This window comes from Salvia hispanica, chromosome 1 (assembly GCF_029641045.1).
Source record: "Salvia hispanica isolate PSC_SH4W2 chromosome 1, Shi_PSC_v1, whole genome shotgun sequence".
In the NCBI taxonomy this organism is placed as follows: domain Eukaryota; kingdom Viridiplantae; phylum Streptophyta; class Magnoliopsida; order Lamiales; family Lamiaceae; genus Salvia; species Salvia hispanica.
The window spans coordinates 18644730-18657722 of record NC_142692.1 but is presented as its reverse complement, the minus strand read 5'-3'; the positions used below and the strand labels follow the sequence as shown (position 1 = coordinate 18657722).

Below are 12993 nucleotides of genomic sequence, written 5' to 3'. Positions count from 1 at the left end.
ATAGACTTAAGTGGGGGCTTGGGAAGACCTTTCCATCATAGTAGTACTGTAGATATATGCTCAAATAGCTTAAGCCTTTTTGTGATACATGGCTTATGACTTTAAATAATGTTTAAATATTAGCCATTGATTCTTTAGTTGATAGATTGAATGTTAGCCGTGGGATCAACATTTGTGTTGATGAGTTGAGTTCCCTCTTATAGCTGAAATAGGGCTCGGTGTAAAAAAGAATTCTCAATTTCAAACTTGAGCTAGAATCAATAAACCCTCTAGATTTCGCTCTCAAACATTTCTTCTTCCCAATGATACTTGTTCACAACAAATTGGCGCCGTCTGCGGGAATCGCTGCACGCAATTGAAGGTTATGTTCTTGATCGGAAACGGATCCACGGAAGGAGATGGCTTCAAGATTCGAGGCGGAAAAGTTCACCGGAAAGAATGACTTCGGTCTATGGGAGATGAAGATGCGCGCGATGCTCATTCAACAAGGGCTATCGGCGGCGCTTGAAGGAGAGAAGGAGAAGGAAAAGGAAAAGGCTCCGGTTGATTCTGATGAGAAGGCCGTTGCAAAACGAGCTGAAATCATGGCGAAGGCTCATAGCGTCATGGTTCTGTGTCTCGGCGATAAAGCGCTGAGGGAAGTTGCCAAAGAAACTACAGTAGTTGGGATTCTTGCGACGCTTGAGAATCTGTACATGACAAAATCGCTTGCCAACCGACTGCTTATGAAGCAGCGGCTCTATTTGTACAAGTTTATGGAAGATAAAGGCGTGATGGAGCAATTGGAGGATTTCGATAAGGCCATCGACGATCTTGAGAATATTGATGTCACCATCGTAGATGAAGATAAAGCAATACTCTTCCTCAATGCTCTATCGAAGGCGTACGATCAACTCCACGATGCAATCATGTATGGAAAGGAAGGTACGATCACCCTCTTGGAAGTTCAATCGGCTTTAAGGGCCAAGGAATTACAATCTGCAATTGCCAAAATTGTGGATGTCTCTTTAGAAAGTCTGAATATCAGGGGATTCAAGGGAAATAAAAGTTTCAAGAAGAAGTTTGATGCCCCTAAACCACCTCCTGTGCCTGATCAGAAAGAAAGCAGGTATGTTTCTGGTGCAAGAAACCCGGTCACCTAAAGAAGGACTGTTTTGGGTGGAAAAAGAAACAAGCGGGTTCTGGAATCAAGGTTCTGGTTCTTCTGATTGTATGGAAATTAATCAAGAAGATGAGGCACTGAATGTCATGGAAACCATTGATGGGGCTTCTTGGATAATGAATAGTGGTTGTAGCTTCCATATATGCCCAAACTTGAGCTGGTATGAGTAGTTAAGTGAGGCATTTGGTACTGTGACATTAGGTAATAACCAAGTCTGTAATGTGAAGGGCATTGGGTCAATTAGGCTCAGGATGCAGGATCAGTCAGTTAGACTTCTCATAGATGTGGGGTACATTCCAAAAGTAAAAAGAAACTTGGTATCTCTGGGGTCACTGGAGGCAAATGGGTGTTCTTTCTTCTCCTCTGGTGGCAAGATGCTGGTAAAGAAGGGAAAGAATGTGGTTATGACAGCAGATAGAAGAGGCAGCCTGTATCAGGGGCGTAGCTACATTAAGGGGATAAGGGGCATTTGCCCCTCCTCAACATACTTTTTTTTATCATTTTGTTTTATAATTTTTCCAATTTTTTCAATTTTCTCTATAAATGTCCCACCACAAATTCTTAAAATTTATTTATAATATTTTTGCCCCTTCTGAGTTGAATTCCTGGCTCCGCCCCTGGACTGTATTACCTCTATGCTTCAGTTGTTAAAGTTCAAAGGAATGAAGTGAATTCCATTAAGCCTACAAGCCTGAAGCTGTGGCACAATAGGTTGGGACACCCAGCCATTGGGAGCATCAAGGAACTTCTAAGAAAGAATATTATTTCAGCAGATGACACACAAGAGCCTGATCCTTGTCAAGACTGCGTCATAGAAAAAGCTAAAAAGCAGTCGTATCCCACTGGTAAACGCACATCTGCTTCTCCTTTAGATTACATTCATAGAGACCTATGGGGCCCTGCATTTGTTAGTACTATTGGAGGTGGCAGATATTACATGTCATTAATTGATGATTATTCTAAGAAAATTTGGATTTATATTCTAAAAGAGAAGTCAGAAGCTTTTAACACTTTTAAGAATTGGTGTACTGAGGTGGAGTTAGAAAAGGGATGCAAGGTGAAGTGTCTTAGGACAGACAATGGACTTGAATATGTGTCTAGAGAGTTTGATAATTTTTGTAAGGAAAGGAGAATTAAAAGGCACAGGACAGTCCTCATGAACCCTCAACAGAATGGTGTGGCAGAGAGAGCCAATAGGACCATTGTTGAGAGGGTTAGATGTATGTTGTTCTCCTCTGGAATGGAAAAACGGTTCAGGGAGAGGCTGTTTCCACAACAATGTATTTGCTGAATAAGTGTCCATCATCAAGCATAGATGGGGACACTCCAGACTTTAGATGGTATGGAAAACATTCAAGCTATGAATATTTGAAACCTTTTGGTTGCAAAGTGTTTGCACATGTGAAACAAGGGAAACTAGACCCCATGGCATTAATGTGTGTGATGTTTGGGTATCAAAAGGGAGTCAAAGGGTATAGGTTGTGGTGTATAGAACCTGGGCAACAAATGGTTCTGATCAGCAGGGATGTGATATTTCTGGAGCATGATATGCCTTATTTGAATAAGGTTGCTGGTTCTGATGGAGTCAGAGTTGTTTCTGATGGTGATAATGACTTTGAGGTGGAGCCAGGTGAGGTGAGAGATCAAGGCCGAGCTCAACACACACATGAGATAAATAATGATGCTGAGGCAGTAAATGACAGCTCCAGCGGGTCTCATGATGGGACTAATCAGCCACACACTGAGCTTGAGGATCTGCAAAATTATAAGTTGGCCAGAGACAGGGTCAGAAGAGTACCAAAGCCTTCCTCCAAATTTTCTGATTATGAGATGGTCTTCTATGCACTTATGGCAGCAGAGGAGGTGGAGCTTGAGGAACCATTGACTTACACAGAAGCTGTGCAGAGTAATGAAAAGGATAAGTGGCTGCAAGCTATGAATGAGGAGATGGAGTCCTTGCTGGAAAAAAAAACGTGGGTTTTGGTGGATAAGGTGGAGGGCAGGAAGCTGGTTACTTGTAAATGGATCTTTAAGAAGAAATTAGAGGCTGATGGCTCAATAAGATATAAGGCCAGGCTGGTTGCAAGGGGTTTTAGCCAGGAATATGGAATACACTATAATGGAGTCTTTTCCCCAGTAGTGAAGCACAACTCTATTAGAATGCTGATGTCCATTGTGACAAAGGAGAACTGGGAGTTAGAGCAGCTGGATGTAAAAACTGATTTCTTGAATGGTGACTTAGAGGAAGCCATATACATGGTACAACCTGAGGGATTTGTTAGCCCAGGACAAGAAATGAAAGTATGCAAGCTCAATATAAGTCTCTATGGGCTGAAGCAGGCTAGTAGGCAATGACACAAGAAGTTCAAAAACCACATGATGAGTTGTGGCTTCATCAGATCTAAGTATGACTCATGTGTGTATCTTAAGAAGAGAGGTGGAGCAGCTATAGCATACTTGTTGTTGTATGTAGATGACATGCTAATTGTTGTTTCTATTATGAAGGAGGTTCAACAGGTTAAGGAGGATCTCAGATCAAAATTTGACATGAAGGATCTTGGGCCTGCAAGAAAGATCATTGGCATGAATATAATCAGAGATAGGAAGAATGGAAGCATATGACTTGGACAATCTGATTACATTCAGAGATTCTTGAGGAAGTTCAGAATTGACAGTTTGAAGGATGTTGGTACTCCAATGGCACAACACTTCAAGCTGTCAATGGAGCAGAGGCCAAAGAGTGAAAGGAAAGACAAGAAATGAAATGCATACCATATGCTAACATCATAGGAAGTGTGATGTATGTCATGATATGCAAAAGACCAGATATTGCTCAGGCTGTTAGCTTGACAAGCAGATTTATGTCAGATCATGACAGGGAACATTGGCTAGCTTTAAAGTGGCTACTAAGTATCTGAAGGGAGCTGCAGCATTGGGTATCTGGTATGGTGGAGGAAGTTCCTGGTTAGGTGATGCATTGATGGGATTTTGTGACTCTGACTTTGCTGGTAACATAGACAACAGGAGGTCACAATCCAGTTATGTGCACAATGTTTGGTTCTGCAGTGAGCTGGAAATCAGGTCTTCAACATGTTGTAGCATTGTCAACGACAGAGGCTGAGTATCTTGCTTTAACAGAGGCAGTCAAAGAGAGCGTCTGGTTGAAGGGATTAGCTGCAGAGTTTGGATTGGTGCAGAAATCAGTGTCAATTGGGTGTGATAGAAGCAGTGCTTTGTATCTTGCTAAGCATCAAGTCTTCCATGAGCGAAGCAAGCACATTGATGTGCGTCTACATTTCATCAGAGAAAAGATAGAAGAAGGTGAAGTGGAGGTGTTCAAGATAGCTACTGCAGTCAATCTAGCTGACATGTTGACGAAGGCTCTTCCAAGGGAAAAACTCGAGCTGTGTAGAAGGCTGACTCTACTGCAGCAAATTGATGGAACTACTTGAGCAAGGTGGAGATTTGTAGATATATGCTCAAATAGCTTAAGCCTTTTAGTGATACATGGCTTATGACTTTAAATGAATGTTTAAATCTTAGCCGTTGATTCTTTAGTTGATAGATTGAATGTTAGCCGTGGGATCAACATTTGTGTTGATGAGTTGAGTTCCCTCTTATAGCTGAAATAGGACTCGGTGTAAAAAAGAATTTCCAATTTCAAACTTGAGATAGAATCAATAAACACTCCAGATTTTTCTCTCAAACATTTCTTCTTCCCAACCTTGATACTTGTTCGCAACAAGTACATTTTAATAGATGATGGCGGCGGTTACGACCAACTAAAAGGTTAAAAGTTAGCTGATGTTCCAACGTTTAGAACATTTGTAATCTATGAGAATCTTTCCATATTTATAGAAGATCGTCTTATATTATTTCCCCCTTTTTCTTTTGTCATTTTTCCATTTGTTTTAATTTTTAGATTTTTTTCCTCTCTACTTTTATAACATAAGCATAGAATATAAAACTCACAAATCTTTCTTATATCATGATTAATGTCGTGACTCATGTAAAAGTTTTGGATCTTAGGCGAGAAAGTATTATTATTTTTAATTTATGTGTGGATTGTGGCATCAATGCAACATCATTGAAAATAAACATGAATGGAATGATTAACTACTTTTACAAAGTCTAGAGAGAGAATAACACATTGACACCCCATTTAAGCGAAGATGAAGAAATCAGCGCATTTGGGTCAGATACATTACCTAATCTGAACCAAATTCATATATATCATTGAAAAAGTCAAAGACCATAAAAAATAAAGTACCTCATTGGTCAAACAAAAAGAATTTTATTTAATTTTATTTGGGAGTGTTCATCAAAATTAGTCTATATCATTCTAAGTTTGTCTGTAATAATTTACTAATAACATTTCAATATTCTTTTAATCTTTATTTCTTACTTATCTTATTAATTTTATATTAAAACTAATATTACTCTCTCCGTCTCAAGATATTAGACTCTTATTCCGTTTAGAGATGTCCCATATATTTGAGTATAAATATTTACTTTACTATTAACTCCACTTACGTTACTAAACAATATCTCATAAATTTCTGTGCCCAAAAGAAAGGACTCTGATATCTTCATATGGAGGAATACTAATTATTTTTTTAGACTGATGTATGGATCCACAGAGTCAAAGTTGTGGGACTATATTAATTGCCCATGGATGGCCCCACCGCCTTCCTTTTTGTCTAGTTAAATCCATATCGGAATCTTTAGAAGATGAGATCTTCCTCTACTATTATGATGTGATTTTATTCAATGACATGAATTTATTTCAAAATATATTCTTGTCTGTTCTTGACACGTTGAATGATTTTTTTCGGAAACGGAGCCGAGAGTAAAGTAATGATATAGGATAAGAAATTGAATGATATAGTTTACTACAAATTTAGCATTAATTTGTCGTATAATTAAAAATATGAGTTTAAATTAACTTATAAATATATCCCGATGGGCAAATTTTTATAAAAATCATATATCGTGGTTAAAATCTAGAACGCAGTTTTAAAAATTAATTATAAAAATTATGAACTTTAACATTTCACTCAGTTTGTACATGTAATCTAATTTTGATAAAACTTTAGTATCTACCAGAATTGTTTTACTATTTTTCTCAACACACTTAGTAAATAACTCAACAATATTATCAATTTGAAATATGTGTGGGTCAAATTATTAACATACTACCTCCGTCTTTATAAAATAGAAACTTTTGAAATGACACAAGTTTTAATGCACCATTGGTAAAGTAATAGATAAAAATTGGTAGAGTAAAATAGAGGAAGAAATAAATGGATAGAGTAAGAGAGAAGGAAAAAAAAATAATAGTAGAAGTATTGTTTGTGGACCGTGGAGTCGACTTCCTAAAATAGAAAGGTTGTATTTTTAAGGGATAGACCAAATAGAAATAATTTCCCCTTTTAAGGATCGGATTTAATATTAAAAATCAAAAATCAAAAAAATTTCATCGTAGAAAAATGTTAAAATCCATAATTTATACTTCATCCGTCCTTCTGAACCTGAGTCATATTTCTTAATAGGTTGTCCTACCATAACTAAATCATTCTTTTTTAACAAAAAACAATACAATTTTTCTCTTACTTTATTTTTTCTTATGTGTCTATTTTTATTCCTTTCTATTTTATCCTTCTTCACTTAACACACTTAAAACAATTTTCTTACCTCCCGTGCCAAAAATAAATCGTGTATAGGCGTATAAATTTAAAAGTCACAATATGGTTGACTCGAACTCACTTTAGTATTTAAATCTTTACTTATTTTAAAAGTTAGAAAAGTAAAATTGATCGTCTGCTCATCAATTTTGCCCTAAATATATTATGGAATCTGGTCACAAAGGGCAAATATTAAATGAGGTTGGGTGACGACAAAATAACCCTAGGAATTGATAATAATACAAATTCAGTGGCGAGCACGCATGTCTCTTTCCTCTCATCTTCCTTTCTCCCTTTACATTCTTATAAATTCAAACCCCAATTTTCTGCATTTGAAACCGCTTCCAGATTCAGTCTAACTTCTTCTTCTTCTTTCAGCTACTCAACAAATCAATACATCCTATTTTGTTGTTTACAGGCGATGATGAACACTTTAGTCCAATCGAATTGATCAACAAAATTGTAATCTCATCCTGTTTATCATAAAGCAAAGCAATGGATCACGATCACTCAGATGCGATTCTCAAGTTGATAGGCATCATGCTCATGGAGGAGGATGATGATGATTTGGAAAACAAACCGTGTATGCTGCACGACTGCTTGGCTCTCCAAGCTACCGAGAAATCTCTCTACGATCTTCTCAACAACAACAGCGACAACGACCTCGATAGCTCATCTGACAATATTACGGATAAGCAGAAGCAGAAGAAGAACAGATACAGGGAAGACGATTATCGCAGCAATAAGCAGTTGGCCAGCAACCTCGGTGGCGAAGACGAGGCCTTGGAAATGTTCGACAAGGTGCTCCTCTGTTCCCACTCCGATTGCACAATGCCCAAGGCCAACACGAAGAAGCCAGGAGGCAGGAGAGGAGGAGGAGGAGCCAAGAAACAACTTGTGGTGGTGGATCTGCATACTCTGTTAATGCAATGCGCGCAGGCCGTTGCCACCTTCGACACCGCGACTGTAACCGATCTGCTTGCTAAAATACGCCGCCATTCCTCCCCGCACGGCGACGGCACGCAGCGCCTCGCCCACTACTTCGCCAACGCCCTCGAGGCGCGCGTCGCGGGCACGGCCTCGGCCGCCTATACCGCCTTCTCCAACCGGATATCGGCCGCCGTCTTCGTCAGAGGCTACCACACATTCATCAAGGCTTGCCCTTTCAGAAAGATGTCCAATGTTTTAGCCAACAAAACCATCCGGAAACTCGCCGATTCCGCAGCAGCCCTTCATATAATCGACTTCGGCATCCTTTACGGTTTCCAGTGGCCCTGCCTCATCCAGTCGCTCTCCGAGAGGCCTGGTGGTCCCCCCAAGCTCCGCATCACCGGGATCGACTTCCCCCAGTCGGGGTTCCGCCCAGCCGAGCGCGTGTCCGACACGGGCGACCGTCTCGCCAGGTACTGCCAGCGGTTCGGAGTCCCGTTCGAATACAAGGCGATCGCGCAGAAATGGGAGAGCATCAAACTGGAGGAGCTCGAGATCGAGAGGGGTGAGCTGCTGGTGGTGAATTGCCTGCACCGGCTTCCGAACGTGCCAGACGAGACGGTGGTGGTCGACAGCCCGAGGGATCAAGTGCTGAAGCTCATCAAGAGGATCGACCCGGACATGTTTATCCAAGGGGTGGTGAACGGCACCTACAACACGCCCTTCTTCGTCACCCGGTTCAGGGAGGTGCTGTTCCAGTACTCGTCGCTGTTTGACATGTACGAGGCCACTGTGCCGCGGGAGGACCCCAACAGGCTTCTGTTCGAGGAGGAGGTGTTCGGAAAGGACGCCATCAACATAATAGCCTGCGAGGGGACGGAGCGGCTTGATAGGCCAGAGACATACAAGCAGTGGCAGGCCAGGATCGTCAGGGCCGGCTTCAGGCAGCTCCCGCTGGATCAGCAGATCGTGAGTATCGTGAAGAACAAGGTCAAGGCAGAGTATCATAAAGACTTCTCGGTTGATGAAGATGGGAAATGGATGTTGCAGGGATGGAAAGGCCGAGTTCTTCACGCTTTTTCTTGCTGGAAACCTGCCCAAAACTGATTCTTTTACATATTTTTTCACCCACATTTTTCTTTTTTTTGATGATTTTGTACCAAAATTTGAATGAGAAAAATAGGCCATTGCCATCTGTTTTTTGCAAATGAAGAGAACAAAATAGAACCTTAATCTTACCTCCACTGTAGGACAAACTTTACGTACCAATGAACAATGCGATACAACATAGTCGACTGAGAAGACAACTTATGTGCCAAAAAATAATCTAAGAACAAATAATTATGTGCCAAAAAATAATCTAAGAACAAATAATCACCGACGCAACTCCAGATATCTCTCGCAGCACTTACTCTTCTTGCTGTGATGATTTGGAGACCGGAGAACATTCCAATCCAGCTTTTCACGCTTATTTAGCTTCTGAGAGCTGCGGCTTCTAGCTGAGTTTGAATCTTGGTTATCTTGATTGCTCTTCCTCGACTTATTTGGAGTCTTAGCTTCTGCGCCAGCATCGTGTTGCTTCCTCTTATGATTGCCATTGGAATCACTGCTTCGCGATTCTAATCCCAAGTCCTCTGATCTACCTTGAGGAGACCCATTTTCTCTACAAAGAAAGAAAATTCAGTCTTCAACGTATACATCACAATATTAGGTAATAGTGATTTCGCCCAACCCTTGCAATCACCTCAACTTGACAATCAATTAGAATGAACGAGCATTAAACACAAATAGGGTCATGGTAATTCTGGTGACTGAAGTTGATGATTTACAAAGCCTTGCACTAAATAGCTTATTTTTAAATTTTTTCACATCAAAACAAAGCAGTGTCAAGAATATTTTACCAAGAATATGACCATACACCTCCCGCCATTTCCAATCCAAACTCTATAGCATATATTAACTTGTAAGTTGGTAAGACACGTTTGGTAGCCGGGTTGAGATTTGTCATGTTAGACTGTTAGTTAATAAACAAGGTAAGTTATTCAGTTTTGTGCAGATAAGCTGGCATATGTTAGGGCTTGGTATGCTATTTAAATAAAGTCGATATTTAACTTTTATATTAGATTGGATTTTGGTCTAAATTGTACTCCCTCCGTTCCATAGTAATGGAGTCATTTTGTCTACCTTTTTCATTTACTACTTTATTATTCCTTTACTTAACTCACTTAACACAATTTTTCTTAAATCGCGTGCCGAAAAGAAACGCCTCCACTTCTACGGAACAGAGGGAGTAATTACCAAGATAGTAGTATTTCATATCAAGAAATGATTTTTTGACCTAAAAATTCCCTTTGGCCAAAGTTGTCATCATTTTTACCTAATGCCACAGCATAAATTCAATAACCAGAACAAAAAGTGAGGAACTGGAATGGGGAATCATAATAAAAATGAGGAACAAAGAGAATCCTCTTGGATGAAGAAAGATGATTTTGCATCCTTACTCCAAACAATACAAGAGATTTACTATAACATCCTACTTAAAACATTCATTCACATAGTATTTAAATGCAGCAAACAACATTACAGGGAACTTGATATCAAAACAGCACAGCAGAATGCCATTTAAGTTTTCGACTTGATATCAAAAATTATTTCTCAGTGCGATTAAATAAATGCAATATCGATCTCAGGATTTAGTCAAAAAAAAAAAGATGGGAATAAAATAAATGACCAAATAATGGTGGTGGGAGAGAGAAGAACTGCAAACTGGAGAAGTAGCATGAAATTCGGGTGATGGGAGTTGCTACAAGTGAAGAAAAGTAAAAGGGTACAAGCGTAATTATGCCTCATTAACTGGGTTATATTTCTAGGCAGTTAAATAAACCCGCCAGTTTGATGGGTTGATTTAACCAATTAAAACATGGAAATCAGATCAGGCCACGCCAGAGGATTAACACAGGCCAACGGAAAATGAACTCGCATACCAAACAACTAGTAATAATCCCTTTATCCTAGCGAAACATAGCTATCCAACAGACCCCAAGAGAAATTCAATGTTAGAAAGGCACTGACCTCAAAGATTCATTTTGCCTACCAGAACTTGTAGCAGCTGATTCGGTTTCACTAGGGGTCGATGTTTCTTCATTGAGTTTCTACAGAAACAAAGACCTTGATGTAAGATTTAAAAATAATAAAATAATAATATAATAAATGTAGAAACTACAACAGTTTACATCTCCACAACTCACATCAATAGAAGGATTGAAACATAGAAATGACATGCGTCCACGTGTTGCCCCTGGATGCAGATCACCTTCTACTATAACGACACTGCACATTAATGGAATAATATATAGATAGAGTCTCTATTATATTGACAGAAATCCATCATAATGTTCACATATCGTTTCTAGAGAAACGCTAAATAGATATTACATCACTCATATAAGAATGATGTACATTACAGTACATTTTGGACATACTGACTTATGAGGCAACCTGGGCATTCTACTAAATCAAAAGGTCAACTATTCATGTTACCATTGTTAAGGGTTTCAAATCTGTAATAAAAATCGATCAATGCTATAACTTGTTTGCATAAGTTCGTTAGCTCTCCTTTTCAATTGTTTTCTAGATATGGAATGAAATAATTTAAAATTTGTCAATTCGATAAACCATTCCATCCGAAAACATCTTGTGACATACTATGAGCATTGCCAGACATGTGAAAAGTCTTATTATAGCAACTGTTGCATAAGTTCGTTAGCTCTCCTTTTCAATTGTTTTCTAGATATGGAATGAAATAATTAAAATTTGTCAATTCAATAAATCATTCCATCCGAAAACATCTTGTGACATACTATGAGCATTGCCAGACATGTGAAAAGTCTTATGATATAGCAACTGAGATTCTTAGACCAAACATGCCTTAAATAATCAAGCTATTGCCCAAAGTAAACACCCCTCAAGAGATTAGCTCATTATTTCCCACTCATCTACATCCACTATAAACATATACCAAAGTATAATATAGCATTCATCAAATAAGTATTCTAAATGCATTCGCACAATGTAAATTGTAAAAATAATAACCAACAAATGCACATACTGCAGGTTCCTGCGAAAACAGATTTATACTGAATTCAAGTAGCAAAAATATCCAAAAAAATGCAGAGTGAACTTAATACTCATGCTGTTTTTTGCTATCACTTTTCTTTTGTGTTGCATACTAAGCATTGAGGAGAGAGCAAACAGAGATTGAAGCAGGTTAAATAAAGATGCGTTACTTAAACAATTGACGACACAACATTCTGAAAGAGATGGGAATAAAGTTTGTGTTCCAGGAAACTATTCACTAAATAATTGAGACTAACATCTTCCTCTCTTTCTCCCTAATTTAGGGTAGCAACTAATATACTCAGGAAAAACAAATTCTACAAGCAAAGTACAACAAAAAAAGTATAGAAAATGATTAAGTTGAAGAAAATATATAAGAAAGATACCATCTTTTAACAGCGGTGCAGGCTTCTTCTTTCTTGGTTTTCTCCTCTTTCTGTGCATGAACTGAACAACACTAATTAATAAGATAAAGAATCAGTATCATTCAAACAGACTAATCAAAATTAAACACGGATAGTATAAGATTCCATATCACAAAACCTTTTAGTTCTTCAGAGTATTGGATAGCTCTCGCTTCGCCATGGTAGTTTCTCCGATTAATCTCCCGCCTCCGTCAGTGTGCGAGTTCACAATTTACAAGGGTTTACCAAATTAGAAAACCAAATTATGCTCACCGATTTTGATTTCACCCAATACCAATAAATACCTTAATATCCCAAATCCATATATTGCTTAAAGTTAACTAAAATTTCACTTCCAAATAATATCTTCACTAAGACCATCTCCCACGGTTACACTAAATTCAAACACAAAAATTTACTTTTTAGTGTAATCGTCCTCCTAAATATTAATTTTATTCAAACCATTTATCTTGAACTCAAACCCAAAAAAAATATTTTTCATCCACTTACTTTTTATACTTTTTAATCATACCTATATATTTTATCTAAATTACACACTAACCATGTAATACTTAGTCAATAACTTAAATTAAATTAAATAATTAATATAATAAAATTTACTAATTAATATAACTAAATATGAAATCTATTATTTATTAAATAATAAATTACATAATTTAGAAAATTTAAATACTAT

General features: G+C 38.3%; 2 protein-coding genes across 4 annotated transcripts; one reads left to right on the top strand and one right to left on the bottom strand.

Moving 5' to 3' along the window:
- Positions 1–6913: 6913 nt before the first annotated feature.
- On the bottom strand, positions 6914–12644 carry LOC125221096 (uncharacterized). 3 transcript variants are annotated; one of them, XM_048123225.2, is made up of 6 exons: positions 12436–12643; positions 12279–12349; positions 11025–11106; positions 10849–10928; positions 9189–9439; positions 6914–8869 (listed from the first exon to the last, which is right to left on the bottom strand). In XM_048123225.2, the coding sequence occupies exons 3-6, from the start codon at positions 11055–11057 to the stop codon at positions 8847–8849; spliced, it is 387 nt and encodes a 128-aa protein (XP_047979182.2). In that variant the 5' UTR covers positions 11058–11106; positions 12279–12349; positions 12436–12643; the 3' UTR covers positions 6914–8846. The 3 variants fall into 3 exon arrangements, with proteins under 3 accessions (XP_047979182.2, XP_088918814.1, XP_088918815.1); XM_089062688.1 differs by lacking the exon at positions 6914–8869 and having other exon boundaries at positions 8991–9439; positions 12436–12644; XM_089062689.1 differs by lacking the exon at positions 6914–8869 and having other exon boundaries at positions 8991–9439; positions 12279–12339; positions 12436–12644.
- Positions 7342–9014, top strand: LOC125197975 (scarecrow-like protein 30). The gene has a single exon (XM_089062687.1). It carries the CDS (start codon positions 7342–7344, stop codon positions 8881–8883), a length of 1542 nt encoding a protein of 513 aa, XP_088918813.1. The 3' UTR covers positions 8884–9014.
- Positions 12645–12993: the final 349 nt, after the last annotated feature.